Genomic DNA, 22,255 nt, shown 5'->3' with positions numbered 1-22,255 from the left:
TCTGCAATGGTTGGTTTCACCCTCCGTCCACCCACCCCGTTCCAGTTGTGAAAAGTGAGGCGAGGAGTCAAGCTCTATTTTCATGTTCAACAGAGTCTATCAATCAGTTAAAGTGAAGAGCGAGAAGGAGGAGGGGGAAGGAGAGGGAGAGTGGGAGGAGGAGACAGGGGGAGGAATGGAAGAAGGGGGAATGAGTGAAGGAAAGCAAAAGACAGGGGGCAAAAGAGGACAGAAGGGCTGCATGAGTGAGAGAAGGAGCGGTATGGAGGGTGTAGGGTCTATAGATATAAGGCTTGAGAAAAAAAGGCATGCAATGTAAAGTTTGGAGAGTGATAGTGGCATAGCAACAGTCTATTTATTACCTGCACACTTCTTACAGATGACAACCCCCAGATTGATGGAGGCCCATTCGGGCTGTGGCGCGCGGCAGTCAGCACAGCTCCTGTTGGAATCATTGAACCAGATCTTCTCTGCCACTTCATAATCGGAGAGCGTTTCGGCTATCGATTCCTGGACTGCTTCAATCCACTCCTCTTTCTCCCTTTCCGACTCGGCCGTGAAGCTGCAATAATAGATTATTTTTTTTACGACACATTATTGATTTTAGTAGAACAATTAAACCGTACATACAATTTTGTGGATTTGCTTCATGTGGTGGGCTTATATGGTTTTGTACATTGTGGGTGCTGTGTAATGGTGGAATAGGATAAGTGCAATGATGTATATAAACTCTGTATTGCTGATGCTATGTATTGGCCAATTAGAGGATTGGAAGCCACCGGTCGGACATATTGGTATTCCTCAGAAGAAGCAGTCCTCCATTGGAATGAATGGGAGTCTAGACTATTTCAATTAAATGTTTCAAGGTCAAATTAAATGTATTTAAGTATTTATCTGTTGTAGTGGGAACAGTAACATTAGTGTTCTCTAAAATAAATACCTTAAAAAAAAATGTTGTAATATATTTTTTATTTTATGTTCAGTTCACATGTAAAAAAATATTATACATTAAGGTGTCTATAATAGATTATAAACCGGGTGGTTCGAGAACCTGAATGCTGATTGGCTGACAGCGGTTGAATATCAGACCGTATACCATGGGTATAACGAAACATTTATTTTTACTGCTCTAATTACAATGGTAACCAGTTTATAATAGTAATAAGGCCTAAGAACAGCCCTTAGCCGTGGTATATTGGCCATTTGCAACACCCGCTCGGGCCTTATTGCTTAAATACACTATATATACAAAAGTATGTGGACACCCCTTCAAATTAGTGGATTTGGCTATTTCAGTCACATCCTTTGCTGACAGGTGTACAAAAATCAAGCACACAGCCATGCAATCTCCATAGTAAACATTGGCAGTAGAATGGCCTTAATGAAAAGCTCAGTGACTTTCAATGTGGCACCGTCATAGGATGCCACCTTTCTGCCCTGCTAGAGCTGCCCCGGTCAACTGTAAGTGCTGTTATTGTGAAGTGGAAACGTCTAGGAGCAACAACGGTTCAGCCACGAAGTGGTAGGCCACACAAGCACACAGAACGGGACCGCCGAGTGCTGAAGTGCGTAGCATGTAATAATTGTCTGTCCTCGGTTGCAACACTCACTACCGAGTTCCAAATTGCCTCTGGAAGCAACGTCAGCACAAGAACTGTGCATCGGGAGCTTCATGAAATGGGTTTGCCTGGCCGAGCAGCCGCACACAAGCCTAAGATCACCGGCTGGAATACTGTAAAGCTCGCCGCCATTGGACTCTGGAGAAGTGGAAACGTGTTCTCTGGAGTGATGAATCACGCTTCCCAATCTTGCTGTCCGAATCTGGGTTTGGCAGATGCTATGAGAACGCTATCTGCCCCAATGCATAGTGCCAACTGTAAAGGTTGGTGAAGGAGGAATAATGGTCTGGGGCTGTTTTTCATGGTTCGGGCTAGGCCCCTTAGTTCCAGTGAAGGGAAATCTTAACGCTACAGCATACAATGGCATTCTAGACTATTCTGTGCTTCCAACTTTGTGGCAAGAGTTTCAGCATGACAATGCCCCAGTGCAAAAAGTGAGGTCCATACAAAAATGGTTTGTCGAGGTCAGTGTGGAAGAACTTGACTGGCCTGCACAACACCTTTGGGATGAATTGGAACGCAGACTGCGAGCCAAGTCTAATCACCCAACATCAGTGCTCAACCTCACTAATGCTCTTGTGGCTGAATGGAAGCAAGTCCCTGCATCAATGATCCAACATCTAGTGGAAAGCCTTCCCAGAAGCGTGAAGGCTGTTATTGCATCAATGGGGGGACCATGTCAATGCCCATGATTTTGGAATGAGACAAGCAGGTGTCCACATACTTTTGGTCATGTAGTATACACTTGTCAAAACCAAATGCAGACATTAATAAATGCATTTCTATAACTTCCAAAATCTTCTTCTTTTTTTTTTTACAATGGAGTACAAAAATGACTGAGGGGTTCAAAACAGGGTTCATACACATCATTGGTTAAGTATGTGTGTGTGTGTGTGTGTGTGTGTGTGTAATATGAGACACTAATGGAGAACATTGGAATAATATTCTCACACAGAGAGAGACAGAGACAGAGACAGAGACAGAGACAGAGAGAGAGAGAGAGAGAGAGAGAGAGAGAGAGAGAGAGAGAGAGAGAGAGAGAGAGAGAGAGAGAGAGAGAGTGAGAGTGAGAGTGAGAGAGAGAGAGAGAGACACAGACAGAGACAGAGAAATGAAAAACAGGGAGGGAAGAGGGGAACATTGGAGGAAGATGTTGATATGCCATTAGAGTCTATATAAGTGCATGTGTGCAACATAACAAATGTCTCACTGTGTGTGTGTATATTTCAATCTTAGGCACACACATACACACACCTTGTCAGTCATGTTGCTCTTTATATACCACTCAGAATCCTTTCAAACACACTCTCTCTCTCTCTCTACTCCCTCCGCTCTCTCTCACACACATCCCTATACCCCCTGCCGCTCTCTACTGGGCTGTGAGAGGGAGAGCTACCAAATTGGGTGCCTATCAGGGCCTAAAGAGACCGGGAGTCATCCGAGACCCTGTCACTTCATCCAGCCATGTCTCACTCATTAGGATTGGACATCCACTGAGCGGCACGGCAAGCCAAGCCAAGGCAGAGTGCTTCCCCCAAAGCTTTTCAACATGACTATTACTTTCTCTCACAGACACACGTAAAGATGCACACATTGCAGCTGCTGAGTAGAGCTGGTGAATCTCCCTCTTTCCCTCTCTACATCTCTCCCTCCCTCCCTCTCCCTCTCCCTCTCCCTCTCTGCTTGCTGAGAGAGAGAGAGAGAGAGAGAGAGAGAGCGAGAAAGGCTGGGATGAAGTTAGACTGGTGGTTTCCATGGTAACCTCTCTCTCTGTCTCTCTCTGTCTCCGTCACTCTCTCTCTCTCTCTCTCTCTCTCTCTCTCTCTCTCTCCTGTTGACATAGAGGGTCGGAGGTGGTATATCCTAGAGCATCAGCAGCAGCAGTTGTTGGGATCGATAGAATAGCATCTGAACTCAATCAACCTATCTGCTTTCTGCTGAGGTCCAAAGGGATGACTGCTCCCATCAGGACTTGAACTATTGCCTCCAAGACCACAGAAGAAGAGGGAGAGTGAACTACTGCCTTCAACACCGCAGAAGACAGATAATTAACTACTGCCTCCAAGACCACAGCGGAAGAAGCAAAGTAAACTACAGTGGCTTGCGAAAGTATTCACCCCCCTTCGCATTTTTCCTATTTTTGTTGCCTTACAACCTGGAATTAAAATCGATTTTGGGGGGTTTGTATCATTTGATCTACACAACATGCCCACCACTTTGAAGATGCAATTTTTTTGTTGTTGTTGAAACAAACAAGAAATAAGACAAAAAAACAGAAAACTTGAGCTTGCATAACTATTCACCCCCCCAAAGTCAATACTTTGTAGAGCCACCTTTTGCAGCAATTACAGCTGCAAGTCTCTTGGGGTATGTCTCTATAAGCTTGGCACATCTAGCCACTGCGATTTATGCCCATTCTTCAAGGCAAAACTCCTCCAGCTCCTTCAAGTTGGATGGGTTCCGCTGGTATACAGCAATCTTTAAGTCATACCACAGATTCTCAATTGGATTGAGGTCTGGGCTTTGACTAGGCCATTCCAAGACATTTAAATGTTTCCCCTTAAACCACTTGAGTGTTGCTTTAGCAGTATGCTTAGGGTCATTGTCCTGCTGGAAGGTGAACCTCCGTCTTAGTCTCAAATCTCTGGAAGACTGAAACAGGTTTCCCTCCAGATTTTCGCTGTATTTAGCGCCCTCCATCATGCCTTCAATTCTGACCAGTTTCCCAGTCCCTGCCGATGAAAAACATCCCGACAGGGATGGTGTTCTCAGAGTGATGAGAGGTGTTGGGTTTGCGCCAGACATAGTGTGTTCCTTGATAGCTCAATTTTAGTCTCACCTGACCAGAGTACCTTATTCCATATGTTTGGGGAGTCTCCCACATGCCTTTTGGCGAACACCAAACATATTTGCTAATTTTTTTTCTTTAAGCAATGGCTTTTTTCTGGCCACTCCTCAATAAAGCCCAGCTCTGTGGAGTGTATGGCTTAAAGTGGTCCTATGGACAGATAGGCCAATCTCCGCTTTGGAGCTTTGCAGCTCCTTCAGGGTTATCTTTGGTCTCTTTGTTGACTCTCTGATTAATGCCCTCCTTGCCTGGTCCATGAGTTTTGGTGGGCGGCCCTCTCTTGGCAGGTTTGTTGGTGTGCCATATTCTTTCCATTTTTTAATAATGGTTTTAATGGTGCTCCGTGGGATGTTCAAAGTGTCAGATTTTTATTTTTTATAACCCAACACTGATCTGTACTTCTCCACAACTTTGTCCCTGACCTGTTTGGAGAGCTCCTTGGTCTTCATGGTGACGCTTGCTTGGTGGTGCCCCTTGCTTAGTGGTGTTGTAGACTCTGGGGCCTTTCAGAACAGGTGTATATATGCTGAGATCATGTGACAGATCATTTAACACTTAGATTGCACACAGGTGGACTTTATTTAACTAATTATGTGACTTCTGAAGGTAATTTGTTTCACCAGATCTTATTTAGGGGTGAATGCATATGCACGCACCAGTTTTCTGTTATTTATTTTGTAGAATGTTTTGAATTTTTATTTTTTTTCACTTCACCAATTTGGAACATTTTGTGTATGTCCATTACATGAAATCCAAATAAAAATCCATTTAAATTACAGGTTGTAATGCAACAAAATAGGAAAAACACCAAGGGGGATGAATACTTTTGCAAGGCACTGTACTGCCTCCAAGACTACAGAGGAAGAATGAACTACTGTATGAAAATGTATGCACTCACTAACTGTAAGTCGCTCTGGATAAGAGTGTCTGCTAAAATGACTAAAATGTAAAATGTACTGCCTCCAAGAGTACAGAGAAAGAGACACGTTTGACCTTGGTGCGGATGGAAGGACACGCTCACTTCTCACTATGATTTGGCACAGAGTGAGTCAATGCATTGTTGTGCCGTAAGCCATCATTACTGCTTCTGTTCAGTGTTCTGCTATTGCAGTATGAATCATCCATATAGGCCAGTGCTAGCATATGCCAACCTGTGCCCTTCCATCAGCCATTACCACTGCAAATGATATACCAATCCAGCACCAACGCATGTTCTTAAAATAAAAACATGAAGTGTGATAAAATAAAATTCTAAGGAGAACTCTGTGTTCGGTAACACTTCATTTTAAGGGTCCGTAACAAACCATTCATAAGGCCTTTATAAACCATTCATAAGGCCTTTATAAACCATTCATAAACCATTGATAAGGCATTGATAAACCATTCATAAGGCATTGATAAACCATTCATAAGGCATTTATAAACCATTCATAAGGCATTTATAAACCATTCATAAACCATTCATAAGGTATTTATAAACCATTCATAAGGCATTTATAAACCATTCATAAGGCATTTATAAACCATTCATAAGGCCTTTATAAACCATTCATAAACCATTGATAAGGCATTGATAAACCATTCATAAGGCATTTATAAACCATTCATAAGGCATTTATAAACCATTCATAAGGCATTTATAAACCATTCATAAACCATTCATAAGGTATTTATAAACCATTCATAAGGCATTTATAAACCATTCATAAGGCATTTATAAACCATTCATAAGGCATTTATAAACCATTCATAAGGCATTTATAAACCATTTATAAACCATTCATAAGGCATTTATAAACCATTCATAAGGCATTTATAAACCATTCATAAGGCATTTATAAACCATTCATAAACCATTCATAAACCATTCATAAGGCATTTATAAACCATTCATAAGGCATTTATAAACCATTTATAAACCATTCATAAGGCATTTATAAACCATTCATAAGGCATTTATAAACCATTCATAAGGCATTTATAAACCATTCATGAGGTATTTATAAACCATTCATAAGGTATTTATAGTTTGCTCACCATTTATTACATCTGTTAAAACATAAGTTTGAGTTAATTTCTATTTTTACAGGGACAGTGCACATTAAATCAGTGTTTCAGTAAAAGTGCCAGTTTTAGCCAGTCAGCTAATTTTCAACCACAGTCCCAGGCAGCTAATGAAAAACAATTACAATAACAATACAGACAAACAATGAGCAGTGAGCAACATAGGACAAGCAGCACGTAGCACGCAGACAGAGCCATAGCACAAAAAGCAACAAAACAAAATACATAAAAGCAACAAAGTTTTTACACACCTCACAAGCTACAGACAAGCTAGTAAGCTAGTTAATCAGACATGTATATAAAGTACCAGTCAAAAGTGTGGACACACCTACTCATACAATGGTTTTTCTTTATTTTGACTATTTTCTACATTGTAGAATAATAGTGAAGACATCAAAACTATGAAATAACACATATAGAATCATGCAGTAACCAAAAAAGAGTTAAACAAATCAAAATCTATTTTATATTTGAGATTCTTCAAAGTAGCCACCCTTTGCCTTGATGACAGCTTTGCACACTCTTGGCATTCTCTCAACCAGCCTGGAATGCTTTTCCAACAGTCTTGAAGGAGTTCCCACATATGCTGAGCACTTGTTTGTTGCTTTTCCTTCACTCTGCCGTCTGACTCATCCCAAACCATCTCAACTGGGTTTGGGTCAGGGGATTTTGGAGGCCAGGTCATCTGATGCAGCGCTCCATCACTCTCCTTCTTGATAAAATAGACCTTACACAGCCTGGAGGAGTGTTGGGTTATTGTCCTGTTGAAAAACAAATGATAGTCCCACTAAGCCCAAACCAGATGGGATGGCGTGGTAGCCATGCTGGTTAAGTGTTCCTTGAATTCTAAATAAATCACAGACAGTGTCACCAGCAAAGCACCCCCACACCATCACACCTCCTCCTCCATGCTTTAAGGTGGGAACTACACAGAGATCATCCGTTCACCCACACCACGTCTCACAAAGACACAGCCGTTGGAACCAAAAATCTCCAATTTGAACTCCAGACAAAAGGGCACATTTCCACCGGTCTAATGTCCATTGCTCGTGTTTCTTGGCCCAAGCAGGTCTCTTCTTCTTTTTGGTGTCCTTTAGTAGTGGTTTCTTTGCAGCAATTCGACCATGAAGGCCTGATTCACACAGTCCCCTCTGAACAGTTGATGTTGAGATGGGTCTGTGACTTGAACTCTGTGACGTATTTATTTGGGCTGCAATTTCTGAGGCTGGTAACTCTAATGAACGTATCCTCTGCAGCAGAGGTAACTCTGAGTCTTACATTCCTGTGGCGGTCCTCATGAGAGCCAGTTTCATAATAGCGCTTGATGGTTTTTGCGAATGCACTTGAATAAACTCTTGAAATGTTCTGTATTGACTGACCTTCATGTAATAAAGTAATGATGGACTGTTGTTTTTCTTTGCTTATTTGAGCAGTTTTTGCCATAATCTGGACTTGGTCTTTTACCAAATAGGGATGTCTTCTATATACACCCCTACCTTATCACAACACAACTGATTGTCTCAAACGCATTAAGAAGGAAATACATTCCACAAATTAACTTTTAACAAGGCACACCTGTTAATTGAAATGCATTCCAGGTGACTACCTCATGAAGCTGGTTGAGAGAATGCCAAGAGTGTGCAAAGCTGTCATCAAGGCAAATGGTGGCTATTTGAAGAATCTCAAATATAAAATATATTTTGATTTATTTAACACTTTTTTGGTTACTACATGATTCCATATGTGTTATTTCATAATTTTGATGTCTTCAATATTATTTTACAATGTAAAAAACAGTAAAAATAAAGAAAAACCCTTGAACATCCTCTGCTGTGTGCTTGTTATTTTACCAGGTACTGCTGGAATGTCTACCATTGACACACCCATTTTTTGGTGAGAAATTACACTGGTCATTCAAAACATTTATAAATTATTTAAAAAGCATAAATAGCACTCATTTTAGATTAGCAGCTAAAAAATACATACATTTACATTTTAGTCATTTAGCAGACACTCTTATCCAGAGCGACTTACAGTTAGTGAATGCATACATTTTCATACTGGCCCCCCGTGAGAAACGAACCCACAACCCTGGCGTTGCAAGCGCCATGCTCTACCAACTGAGCTACACGGGGCCCCCAGGTCATCCAGGAGAAGCTTTTAGTTAGCGGTAGCTTATTAGCATCAGGCTCAGATCTCAGTGAACAGTGTATTAAGAACATACGGTAAACCATACCTGATTAATAATTAGTAAATGGTTTATAAATGTGGGAGTAATGATTAAGAAATGTTGAACACACTTTATAAATGCCTTCTAAATGGTTTATTGCCAACCCTTAAAATATAAAGTGTTACCGTATGTTCTTAAAACACTGTTCACTGAGATCTGAGCCTGATGCTAATAAGCTACCGCTAACTGATGGAGCTAACCGTTGATTGGAGGAAGAGGAACTGCTTTTGATGGCCTTTTGGCTGTGTTGTTTTGTTTTCTGCCTCCGTCACATTCCCCCTGGCGGTGTGTGTGCGGCTCGGTGGGACACACAACCTTGCTCATTACTGTTTGAACGCCCTGCTCCAGAAAGACAATCGCTAATTATTGATCTAGCCTTTTTTTTAACAGATCCACCAGGAGGGTTGTGCACGCCTGGCGCTGTGATGCAACAGCGTCCCTTCTACCCTTGTACGGGCTGCCGCTATGGAGGATGAGGCGGACGAAGCGGTTTGAGCGACCCCGGGCCAACACGGTTATAATCGATGAGCTGTTTGCTTGTTTGTCTGTTAGTGGCCTATTTAAAGCCCAACCACTGAGACAAAAACACAGCCTGTTTGTTTGAATTGCTTTGGACATTATATATTTAGTTGTTTCTTCACCTGGCATATATGACCGATCGATCTGTTTATCTATCTCTCCTTAATGGCTGCGTTCGTTTCAGTTCTATAAAGAGATGGGCATAATTGTGATGTTGTACTTAAAAGAGGACTCTGGGAGAATAATCGTGGGCCTGGTGGAACATCCTGATGAGGTGATGGGCACCAGAGGTGTTTTCATGGATCTAATCGATTTCAGCCATACTAGCATCGCCTACCTGGGATTTCAATACAACTCATTTAATCACTTTAAGCTGTAAAGACTCACTCTGTGAGTGGTTTCATTGAATTCACCCTGTGGTGTTTTCGTGCTTTGCTTCACCAATCACCACCAGACTAGTGATATGGTACTTTAAACCAAACAAGCAATGTTTGCTATGAGTACAGAAAATAAGAGAGATGGGGAAGAGGTGTTTTGAGGTGGTTGTTTTAGTCACACAGCATTTTTTTTTTCTTCTTCCCATTAACATAGCCTACAGTAGAGGCAGTAAAGTACAGTAGTTTATGATATTCAACTTCTGTTCATATTCAGCTTCCAGATCTTACTTAAAGGCCCAGTGCAGTCCAAAACATAATATTCCTGTGTTTATATACATATCTGAAAATGATGATAATGCCTTTTAGTGTAAAAGCTGTTTGAAAAGACCGCCTGAAATCTCTGCCTGTTTTTGAAGGACGGAGCTTTGGCCTGCCTGGGTTAATAGACCAATAAGAAAAAGAGTTCCAAACCTCTCTGCCAATAACAGCTAGTTTTTCCCTCCCCACTCAGACCCCTCCCAGACAGTCCTAGCAAAATTCTTGCTTGAGAAATTGCTCTTTGTTATGAAGCTATTATTATTTATTTTTTTACTATTTTAATTGAAAACAATCACAGTAAGGTACTTATTTGTTACCCAGAAATGATTTGATATTGAGATAAAAACAGCTGCATTGGACCTTTAATGTATTCCTTAAATCATAACATTCCAAGGTAACATTCCAAGTAGTAGCCTTTTTCCAGAAGTTTCTCTTGAACAGCTTACAGTAGAAATACAACTAACTATTCAACTTCATAGTTGGATTCATATTCAGCTTCAATACCTCACACTTTGTTTAACTCTCAACATGTTATCTAATCATGACATTCCAAGGTAGCATTTCCACTATAAGTAAATCAACTATAAAACCCTGACCTTGAGTGTGAGTTTGGACTGTTTTGGGAGATACGATTATCGGTAGTAAAATAGAATAAGATTCTTATGTTTGAAGGGCATTTTTTGATAGAAATGAACGTGGTTACGGTATAAATAAAAATATATATTTATTTTGAGGGATTTAGCTTAGAACTACCTTGACATTCTACTTATTTCTACATAAAAGATTCAACAAATATTAACAGTAATTTATCATTTCAATCAGTGACTCTCAAAGAACCAAGTCTAGTCAAGTCAAGTCAACACTGGATAATTGTTCCAGTTAATATATTTAAAATTGAACACTTAAGCAGCAGAGAGGAATAATTTGTGCAAGAGAACACTCTCACTTGTGATTAACTAGTCCTGAGGGCCTTGGTTGAGTGAGCTACGGGCGGCAGGCAGCCTAGTGGTTAAGAGTGTTTGGCCAGTAACCGAAACGTCGCTGGTTCAAATCCCAGAGCCGACTTGGTGAAACATCTGTCAATGTGCCCTTGAGCAAGGCACTTAACCCTAATTGCTCCTGTTAGTCGCTCTGGATAACAGCGTCTGCTAAATGACGTAAATGTAAGTAACACTTCCACGCCCTGAACACTGTGATCAAACAGAGGCAGCAGAGCTTTAGAGTTCAGGGAGCTGGCTGGCTGGAGTGGCGCCCCCTGGCTCTCTATGCCTTTTAACCAGAGCTTTAGAGTTCAGGGAGCTGGCTGGCTGGAGTGGCGCCCCCTGGCTCTCTATGCCTTTTAACCAGAGCTTTAGAGTTCAGGGAGCTGGCTGGCTGGAGTGGCGCCCCCTGGCTCTCTATGCCTTTTAACCAGAGCTTTAGAGTTCAGAGAGCTGGCTGGCTGGAGTGGCTCCCCCTGGCTCTCTATGCCTTTTAACCAGAGCTTTAGAGTTCAGGGAGCTGGCTGGCTGGAGTGGCGCCCCCTGGCTCTCTATGCCTTTTAACCAGAGCTTTAGAGTTCAGGGAGCTGGCTGGCTGGAGTGGCGCCCCCTGGCTCTCTATGCCTTTTAACCAGAGCTTTAGAGTTCAGGAGCTGGCTGGCTGGAGTGGCGCCCCCTCTGCCTTTAACCAGAGCTTTAAGTTCAGGAGCTGGCTGGCTGGAGCCCTGGCTCTCTATGCCTTTTAACCAGAGCTTTAGAGTTCAGGGAGCTGGCTGGCTGGAGTGGCGCCCCCTGGCCCTCTATGCCTTTTAACCAGAGCTTTAGAGTTCAGGGAGCTGGCTGGCTGGAGTGGCGCCCCCTGGCTCTCTATGCCTTTTATCCAGAGCTTTAGAGTTCAGGGAGCTGGCTGGCTGGAGTGGCACCCCCTGGCTCTCTATGCCTTTTAACCAGAGCTGAAGCTAATATTCCTTTTAGGCCAGGAGGGGAAAGTAGTGAGAGGTGGGTGTGACACACCAACACACACGGGTTCACACACACAGACATTCATACACACAAACATACACTTGCTCATTCACATTATTTCTCACACACAAACACACACACGCTCATACACACACACACACACACACACACACACACACACACACACACACACACACACACAAGTTTCTGAAGGGAGTGTTGATTTCGAAGACCCTTCTGTCTGTATCTTTAATGTTGGTAGCAGTCAGATCAATCAGGGATATACCCAGGCCAGCTCTGAAGTCCTGTACAACAGATAGACAATTACTTTAAAATCATATTCAAATATAACAAGTGAGAAAAGGTATGACATGAGAAAGGGGAAGGTGTCAGACAATGAGAGAGGGAGAGCAACGTAAAGGGGGGCTGAGAGGGGAGACAGATGTGAATAGAGGATTGCATTATGGCAGTTCCATGAGGCCAAGTGGTAATCATGCTGCATTATGGGAAAGCATATAAATCAGAGGAGAGAGAGCGAGAGAGAGAGAGAGGATGGAAGGTCATAGGTCATTCACATAGAAGTCATTCACTGACACAAAACAAGTAATTCAATAGATACATGTATTGGCCACAGTGATGAAACTAGAAGTGGTCACCACATTTTTCCATGCCTGCATTCTCTCTCAAATACATGTTGCTTCCCGTCTTCATCAAGTTTCCGTCTTGTCTTACCGTGAATGCAGTCTCCGCTAACGTGGGAACATTGCTTTTAAATTTAAATCACACTGTAACGCTGAATTTTTGTGATACGGATTGAATAGAGCCCTAAATTAGAGACTATTGATGCATACATGTACCAGTGGGAGCAGCAATGTTTTATAATAAGCCCATAGCCGCAAAGGACCCTAGATAGGGACCATCCTCTCCTCTCAGCCCCTTTTCCAGGTAAACGCAGAACATCATAATGGACCATCCTCCCCTCTCAGCCCCTTCTCCAGGTAGAACAGAACATCATAATGGACCATCCTCCCCTCTCAGCCCCTTCTCCAGGTAGAACAGAACATCATAATGGACCATCCTCCCCTCTCAGCCCCTTCTCCAGGTAGAACAGCACATCATAATGGAGATTGATATGAATATCATCTCATTAGAACTAAATCTGGCCTCTCCTACGAGTGTAATTTGGTCTAATAAAAACTAACGAACAAAGTACATGCCAGATAGATTCCATCTCGACGGTCACTTAAAGTCTGCCCCCACGCTCTATTTCCCAGGGGCCTTTGCACAGAGATACATGAGAACGACAGAGTAAAATGTGTGAGAGAAGGTGGCCCGAATTGTGTGTGAGTGTGGGACTGTGACTGTGAGTGTGTGAGTGTGTGAGTGTGTGTGTGTGTGTGTGTGTGTGTGTATGTGTGTGTGTGTGTGTGAGTGTGTGTGAGTGTGTGTGTGTGTGTGTGTGTGATTGTGTGTGAGTGTGTCAACCAGTAGTAGCACAGTACACATTTGGGACAGGGACACTAAACTAACGCAGGCTGTATTTTTGTCTGTGTGTGTTTTGGGACACATCACTGGAAGAGAATGAGCACCGTCTCCACACGGCAACACACCCTGAACCCCACTGTCTCCTCCTTCTCCTGCACATTGCCCCTAGATAGAAAAGGAAAGGAACAGATGAGAGACAGAGGGAGAGAAAGGAAAGCAGGTGGCTTAGTGGTTAAGAGCGTTGTGCCAGTAACCGAAAGGTCGCTGGTTCTAATCCCCGAGCCGACTAGGTGAAAAATCTGTCTGTGCCCTTGAGCAAGGCACTTAACCCTAATTGCTCCTGTAAGTCGCTCTGAATAAGCGCGTCTGCTAAATGACTAAAATATAAATGTAAATGAAAGGAGGACGCTAGAGATGAAAAGAGAGAAAAGTAGAAGAAGAGTGAGGGAGGAAGACAGAGAAGAGAGGAAGACAGAGAGAGAGGAAGACGAAGAGAGAAGAGGAAGAGAGAGGGAAGAGAGAAGAGGAAGAGAGAGGGAAGAGAGAAGAGGGAGAAAGAGAGGAAGACGAAGAGAAAGAGAGGAAGATGGAGAGGGAGAGAGAGAGAGAAGCGAGAGGAAGACAGAAAAAGAGAGCAGAGAGAGGAAGACAGATAAGAAAGGAAGAGAGAGGAAGAGAAGAAGAGAGAGGAAGATGAAGAGAGGAAGAAGAAAGAGAGGAAGACATAGGGAAGACAGAGAGAGAGAAGAGATGAAGACAGAGAGGAAAGAGAGGAAGACGAGAGAGAGAGGAAGACAGAGAGAGAAGAGAGGAAGACAGAGAGAGTAGAGATAGGAAGACAGAGAGAGAGAAGAATATAGAGAGAGCAGAGAGAGAGAGAGAGGAAGAGGAAGACAGAGAGAGAGAAGAGGGAGAGAGAAGAGGGAGCGAGATAGATGGAGAGAGGAAGACAGAGAGAGAAGAGAAGACGAAGAGAGAGGAAGACAGAGAGGAAGAGGGAGAGAGATAGATGGAGAGAGAGAAGAAAGGACGACAGAGAGAGAAGAGAGGAAGACATAGAAGAAGAGAGAGGAAGACAGAAAGAGAGACGAAGACAGAGAGAGACAGAGAGAGAGAGAAGGAGACAGGAAAGGAACATAAACCCCCCCCCCAATACATCATAACACTGAGTTGAAAACCGCTGCAGTGGCACCAAACATAAAACAATGTCACCCTGGCCTGTTATCAAGAGAACAGTTCATCACCACAGACACAGTTTACTCTCATTACCACAAAGAGGGGAAATTAATTGACACCATCTTTGTTGATTAGGCGCTTTCCCCAATGGATGGGGGAGAGAGAAAGGCCACACGGAAGATTGCTGAATAATTGGACAGTTGTGCGACATGAGGAGAGAGAACACAAGAGGATGGAGAAGAAGGGTGTATTTAGACATGGCAGTAGTTATCAAGACATTTCTGCCACCGCCAGAACAAGAAAAAAATAGAGAATAAAAGGGATAGAGCGGAGGAAGTGAGAGAGAAACAAACGCCACTATCGCAAGTCAACACAGTTCTTAATTGATCTGACAGGTGATGGAAGTATGCCTTCCTCAAGTTCATACTTTCTATGTATTACAGCGTGCCTTGAGCTGTGAATGCAGCTACTCTCTCTCTCTCAGCTCTCCCCTTTGGTATTGTCTACCACTACTATGAACTCTTCCCCATTGTAGTGCTACATTCAACTATGCTACATAGTACCTGGGCAACTTCATCTGAAGAGGGGTCAACTGCCCTCATGGATTATTTACAGAGTTGCAAACGAGGACAGCTCTGTATGAAGTGTGTGTGTGTGTGTGTGTGTGTCTACACAGCATATGTGTCTACGTCATTGTGTGTGTGTGTGTCGGTGTGTGTGTGTGTCGGTGTGTGTTTGTGTGGCGGTGTGTGGTGGGCCGAGCCTGTCGCCCATCTAACGACCCTCATCCCTCTCAGCAGCCAATTACAGATATGGCTGTTAGGATCCGGCCCGGCTGCTAGTTACCTTGCCAGTATGTGCTGTGGCCTCCTGCCCTGTCCAATTAAATCACCAGGGATGGAGGGAGAGATGGAGGGAGGGGTGGAGGGAGGGAGGGAGGGAGGAGGGGGAGAGGTGAAGGAACATTCCGGCATTAGAGATAAAAATGACTCTCCCAATTACAACAAAAACAGCATGACTATGATGATGTAGACAGAGGGTTAGGGTTAGGGAGAGCACTGGGCAGGACAATGATGATGTAGAGAGAGGACTAGGGTTAGGGAGAGCACAGGGCAGGACAATGATGATGTAGAGAGAGGACTAGGGTTAGGGAGAGCACAGGGCAGGACAATGATGATGTAGAGAGAGGACTAGGGTTAGGGAGAGCACTGGGCAGGACAATGATGATGTAGAGAGAGGACTAGGGTTAGGGAGAGCACTGGGCAGGACAATGATGATGTAGAGAGAGGACTAGGGTTAGGGAGAGCACTGGGCAGGACAATGATGATGTAGAGAGAGGACTAGGGTTAGGGAGAGCACTGGGCAGGACAATGATGATGTAGAGAGAGGACTAGGGTTAGGGAGAGCACTGGGCAGGACAATGATGATGTAGAGAGAGGACTAGGGTTAGGGAGAGCACCGGGCAGGACAATGATGATGTAGAGAGAGGATTAGGGTTAGGGAGAGCACTGGGCAGGACAATGATGATGTAGAGCGAGGACTAGGGTTAGGGAGAGCACTGGGCAGGACAATGATGATGTAGAGAGAGGACTAGGGTTAGGGAGAGCACTGGGCAGGACAATGATGATGTAGAGAGAGGACTAGGGTTAGGGAGAGCACTGGGCAGGACAATGATGATGTAGAGAGAGGGTTAGGGTTAGGGAGAGCACAGGGCAGGACAATGATGTGGCTTGTAGGGAGAGCTGGTCATATAAAAAATTGGCTATGACATAATGACTGCAACACAGCTTTGGTGACACCTCTGTCTCAAAAATGAATGGTTTTGACCACTTTTGGAAATAAGGCTTCTCCTCCCAGCCGTGCCGGTGGGCTTGTAAAAATGAAAAACTGCTATTGGGTAAACCACAGTAAATCTACATGAATATGAAGATAAATCCTTCCTTCTCCTAAAATGAATGAATTAAAATTATTATTATAATTATTAGGTCATCCTGAGTGGCGCAGTGGTCTAAGGCACTGCATCGCAGTGCTAACTGTGCCACTAGAGATCCTGGTCGTCCAGGGTAGGGGAGGGAATGGCCGGCAGGGATGTAGCTCAGTTGATAGAGCATGGTGTTTGCAACGCCAAGGTTGTGGGTTCGATTCCCACGGGGGGCCAGTATAAAAAAATGTGTGTTCACTAACTGTAAGTCGCTCTGGATAAGAGAGTCTGCAAAATGTAAATGTAAAAATGTAATTATGACGATTATTTTCTTTTGTTCACGGTTATTGTCCATAATTGTCGGTTACTCGGTTATTCAATAATTGTACCAGCCCTAACTTTTAGGGAGAGGGAGAGCACCGGGGCGGGGGAGTGTTGGGGGGGTGTTCTACCTGCACACCCAATATTTTGACCCAGATTTTGACACATCTTTTACACAACACACACAGATTCAAACATCAACATGATGGCTTTTACACAACACACACAGATTCAAACATCAACATGATGGCTTTTACACAACACACACAGATTCAAACATCAACATGATGGCTTTTACACAACACACACAGATTCAAAGATCAACATGATGGCTTTTACACAACACACACAGATTCAAACATCAACATGATGGCTTTTACACAACACACACAGATTCAAACATCAACATGATGGCTTTTACACAACACACACAGATTCAAACATCAACATGATGGCTTTTTAACACAAGATGATGGCTTTTTAACACAACACAACTCCCTCCCCCCTCCCTCCCTCCCCCCTCCCTCTCTTTCTCCCTCCCCCTCCCTCTCCCCTCTCTCCCCTCCCCCTCTCTCTCCCCTCCCCCCTCTCTCTCCATCTCTCCCTCCCCCTCCCTCCCTCCCCCCTCTCTCTCCATCTCTCCCTCCCCCTCCCTCTCTCCCCCCTTATTTTTCTCCCGTTCCACTCACAACGTCTCCTTTATGTACAGAGCCTTCAGAAAGTATTCATACCCCTTGACTTATTCCACATTTTGTTGTGTTACAGCCTGAATTCAAAATGGATTACATTGATTTTTTCCACAATAACAAAGTGAAAACATGATTTTAGAAATTTTAGCAAATGTATTGAAAATAAGATACAGAAAAATGTAATTTACATAAGTATTCACACCCCTGAGTCAATACATGTTAGGATCCCCTTTGGCAGCGATTACAGCTGTGAGTCTTTCTTGGTAACTCTCTAAGAGCTTTGCATACCTGGATTGTACAATATTTACCCAGTTTTCTTTTCAAAATTCTTCAAGCTCTGTCCAATTGGTTGTTGATCATTGCAAGACAACCATGTTCAAGTCTTGCCATAGATTTTGAAGCCGATTTAAGTCAAAACTGTAACTAGGCCACTCATGAATATTCATTGTAGTCTTGGTGAGCAACTCCAGTTTTAGGTTATTGGTGAATTCATCTCCCAGAGTCTGGTGGAAAAGCAGACTGAACCACGTTTTCCTTTGCTTCACATCTCTCTATCCTCTCTCCCCAGTCCTTAACGATTACAAGCATACCCATAACATGATGCAGCCACCACTGTGCTTGAAAATATGGAGTGTGGTACTCAGTAATGTGTTGTACTCGATTTGCCCCAAACATAACTTTGTATTCAGGACAAAAAGTAAATTGCTTTGCCACTTTTTTTTTGCAGTTTTACTTTAGTGCCTTGTTGCAAACAGGATGCATGTTTTGGAATATTTGTATTCTGTACAGGCTTCCTTCTTTTCACCTTGTCAATTTGGTTAGTATTGTGGAGTAACTACGATGTTGTTGGTCTATCCTCAGTTTTCTCCTATCACAGCCATTAAACTCTAACTTTTTTTAAAGTCCCCATTGGCCTCATGGTGATATCCATGAGATGTTTCCTTCCTCTCCGGCAACTGAGTTAGGAAGGACCCCTGTATCTTTGTAGTGACTGGGTATATTGATCCACCATCCAAAGTAAAATTAATAACTTCACCATGCTCAAAGGGATATTCAAGCTCTGCTTTTTTTCATTTTTACCCATCTACCAATAGGTGCCCTTCTTTGCGAGGCATTGGAAAACCTCTCTGGTCACTATTATTACACACAGAGTGAGTCCATTCAACTTATATTACTTGTTAAGCAAATGTTTACTCCTGAACTTATTTAGGCTTGTCATGACAAAGGAGTTGAATACATATGTATACATTTTTTTTTACCCTCTTTTTCTCCCCACTTTTGTGGTATCCAATTGGCAGTTACAGTCCTGCCCCATCGCTGCAACTCCCGTACGGACACGGGAGAGGCGAAGGTCGAGAGTCGTGCGTCCTCCGAAACACAAACCAACCGAGCCGCACTGCTTCTTGACACAATGTGTCGGAGGAAACAACGTACACTTGGCGACCGAGTCAGCGTGCACTGCGCCCGGCCCGCCACAGGAGTCGCTAGTGCGCGATGGGACAAGAACATCCCTGCCGGCCAAACCCTCCCCTACCCTGGACGACGCTGGGGCAATTGTGCGTCGCCCCATGGGTCTCCCGGTCGCGGCCGGCTGCGACAGAGCCTGGACTCGAACCAGGATCTCTAGTGGGGGTTGAATACATATTGACTCAAGACATTTCAGCTTTCATTTTTCATTAATTTGTAAACATTCCGAAAAACATAATTATACTTTGACATTATGGGGTATTGTTTGTAGGCCAGTGACAAAAAAAATCTCTACTTAATTCATTTCAAATTCAGACTGTAACACAACAAAATGTGGAAAAAGTCAAGGGGTGTGAATACTTTCTGAAGGCGCTGTAACTTCAACCCCATAACCGGTGAACTCTATACCATTAAATACATAACATCAGACCTAGTGCATTACAATATAATCTCCTACTACCTGTAATAAAAAACTAAACAACAACCTTTAACCTCCGACCTCTTCGCTGACTCCACATCAACGGCCAGCGGAGCAATTCACCTAAACTTCCATTTCCATGAACGGCCCGTCACTTCGGCCCTTCAGAAAGCATGCTGGGTAAGATTGGTTGAACTGAACGAGGCGTGGAACCAGAACATTCCCCGGGATAAAAGCTATTATTCTAATCACTTTAGAAGGAGGGAAGGAAAAGAGAGTGGTAGAAAGTCAAGTGTGTAAAACAAACTACAAGGGGGAGCGACAGAGAGAGAGAGAGAAGAGAGAGAGAGAGAGAGAGAGAGAGAGAGAGAGAGAGAGAGAGAAGAGAGAGAGAGAGAGAGAGACAGAGAGAGGAGAGAGAGAGAGAGAGAAGAGAGAGAGAGAGAGAGAGAGAAGAGAGAGAGAGAAGAGAGAGATAAGAGAGCGAGAGAGAGAGAGAGAAGAGAGAGAGCGAGAGAGAGAGAGAGAGAGAAAAGAGACAGAGGGAGATAAGAGAGAGAGAAAATAGAGATATATGAGAGAGAGAGAGAGAGAGAGAGAGAGAGAGAGAGAAGAGAGAGAGAGAAGAGAGAGAGAGAAGAGAGAGAGAAGAGAGAGAAGAGAGAGAGAAGAGAGAGGGAGATAAGAGAGAGAGAAAATAGAGATATATGAGAGAGAGAGAGAGAGAGAGAGAGAGAGAGAGAGAGAGAGAGAGAGAGATAAGAGAGAGAGAGAGAGAGAGAAGAGAGAGAAGAGAGAGAGAGAGAGAGAAGAGACAGAGGGAGATAAGAGAGAGAGAAAATAGAGATATATGAGAGAGAGAGAGAGAGAGAGAGAGAGAGAGAGAGAGAGAGAGAGAGAGAGAGAGAGAGAGAGAGAGAGAGAGAGAAGAGACAGAGGGAGATAAGAGAGAGAGAAAATAGAGATATATGAGAGAGAGAGAGAAAATAGAGATATATGAGAGAGAGAGAGAGAGAGAGAGAGAGAGAGAGAGAGAGAGAGAGAGAGAGAGAGAGATAACAGAGATGAGAGCATTTGTACTTTAACTATTTGCACATTGTTACAAGACCGTATATAGACATAATATGACATTTGAAATGTCTTTATTCTTTTGGAACTTCTGAATGTAATGTTTACTGTTAATATTTATTGTTTATTTCACCTTTGTTGACTATCTACTGCACTTGCTTTGGCAATGTTAACATACGTTTCCCATGCCAATAAAGCCATTAAATTGAATTGAATCGAGAGAGTGAGAGAGCGAGAGAGCGAGAGAGAGAGAGAGAGAGAGAGAGAGAGAGAGAGAGAGAGAAAGAGAGAGAGAAAGAGAAATTTAAAAACCAAGATAAAAAGATAGATTAATTCAGTGTGATACTAGCGACATTGTCACACTAGTGGCTGCCTGACCACCATGGGATGCAGCGACCTATAGTTCCTGGCAGTGTGTGAGAAAGGAAGCGGAGAAAATATCTAATGAAGCTAAAGATGAATTAAACCTAATTCCCTCTAGTCCCCACATTAAACATATTCATATTCAAATAACCAGCATATTTAAAACCCAGACAGGGAGACTTATGGACCAACCAGTCTGAGGAATAATCCACCTCAACAATCATGCTAGGTACACTATTCAATACAGTGGTTTAACTCGCTAAAGGTTTGGTCGAATATCATTATCTATGACCCATGTAGCCAAACCTTACCAATCACACTAGCGGGAGTACACTATTCAATACAGTATTTTAAATGTCAAAAGATTTGACAGATATGAATTTCATACTAAGAAGCCCAACCTCACCTATTGCAATCAGGGTCAATTATACAGCACAACGTTATACTGTGTCAAACCATACGTTTTGATTACCGGCATCAATTTCAGTCCCCTATTTTAGGCCATGTGCCTTGGACAAAGTTCTGCACCTGGGGTTCTGGAGAGCCGCGGTAATTGCAAGCTTTTGTTCCAGCTCTGCACTAACACCTGTTTCGGACAGTCAAGGTTGTAAGCGTTTGTTGCTTAGACCAGGTGTTAGTGCTTGGCTAGATTAAAAGCCTGCACACATTGCCATAGGTAAGCGATGAAATTACCTTGTAGAAGTTTGCATAGTATAGTACATGCTGTCCATGCCACTCAAATGTGTCTAGCACCATGCAGGCATGAGTAGTAGAGTGGGAGAGAGATGGATGTGGTCGGGCTAATCAGGGCATGAGTAATAGAGGGGGGAGAGATGGATGTGGTCGGGCTAAGCAGGCATGAGTAGTAGAGGGGAGAGAGATGGATGTGGTCAGGCTAAGCAGGCATGAGTAGTAGATGGGGAGAGAGATGGATGTGGTCGGGCTAAGCAGGCAGTAGTACAGTGCCTTGCAAAAGTATTCATCCCCCTTGGCGTTTTTAATATTTTGTTGCATTACAACCTGTAATTTAAATTGATTTTTATTTGGATTTCATGTAATGGACATACACAAAATATTCCTAATTGGTGAAGTGAAATGTAAAAAATTAATTGTTTCAAAAAATGCTACAAAATAAATAATGGAAAAGTGGAGCGTGCATATGTATTCACCCCCTTCGCTATGAAATCCCTAAATAAGATCTGGTGCAACCAATTACCTTCAGTAGTCACATAATTAGTTAAATAAAGTCCACCATGTTTGCAATCTAAGTGTCACATGATCTCAGTATATATATGTGACAGGTTAAAGGACATATTCATAGCCTGTTATACACTAAAAAGTATTAGTAAGTTCATGGTATGTAAGGATCTTAAAATATCTAAGGTTAAAAAGATCATGCATCCAGTACTAGTTCATAGAGATTGATAAA

The 22,255-nt window shown here is 43.1% G+C and overlaps 1 protein-coding gene across 3 annotated transcripts in view; it reads right to left on the bottom strand.

The window, feature by feature from the left end:
• arap2 (ArfGAP with RhoGAP domain, ankyrin repeat and PH domain 2) overlaps positions 1–22,255 on the bottom strand; it is a 185,281-nt gene that overhangs the window by 106,141 nt on the left and 56,885 nt on the right. For all 3 annotated transcript variants that reach the window (XR_006661293.1, XM_045221712.1, XM_045221713.1), the window contains exons 10-11: positions 12,120–12,223; positions 363–565 (exon numbers count right to left, since the gene is read on the bottom strand). Coding sequence is in view for 2 of the 3 variants with exons in the window: in XM_045221712.1 (XP_045077647.1) it covers positions 363–565; positions 12,120–12,223 (307 nt within the window). In the remaining variant the exon portion in view is untranslated. The remainder of the gene's footprint in view (positions 1–362; positions 566–12,119; positions 12,224–22,255) is intronic.

The sequence above is a fragment of the Coregonus clupeaformis genome, chromosome 8 (assembly GCF_020615455.1).
Source record: "Coregonus clupeaformis isolate EN_2021a chromosome 8, ASM2061545v1, whole genome shotgun sequence".
NCBI classification, from domain to species: domain Eukaryota; kingdom Metazoa; phylum Chordata; class Actinopteri; order Salmoniformes; family Salmonidae; genus Coregonus; species Coregonus clupeaformis.
This window is presented reverse-complemented; position numbering and strand designations above follow the sequence as displayed.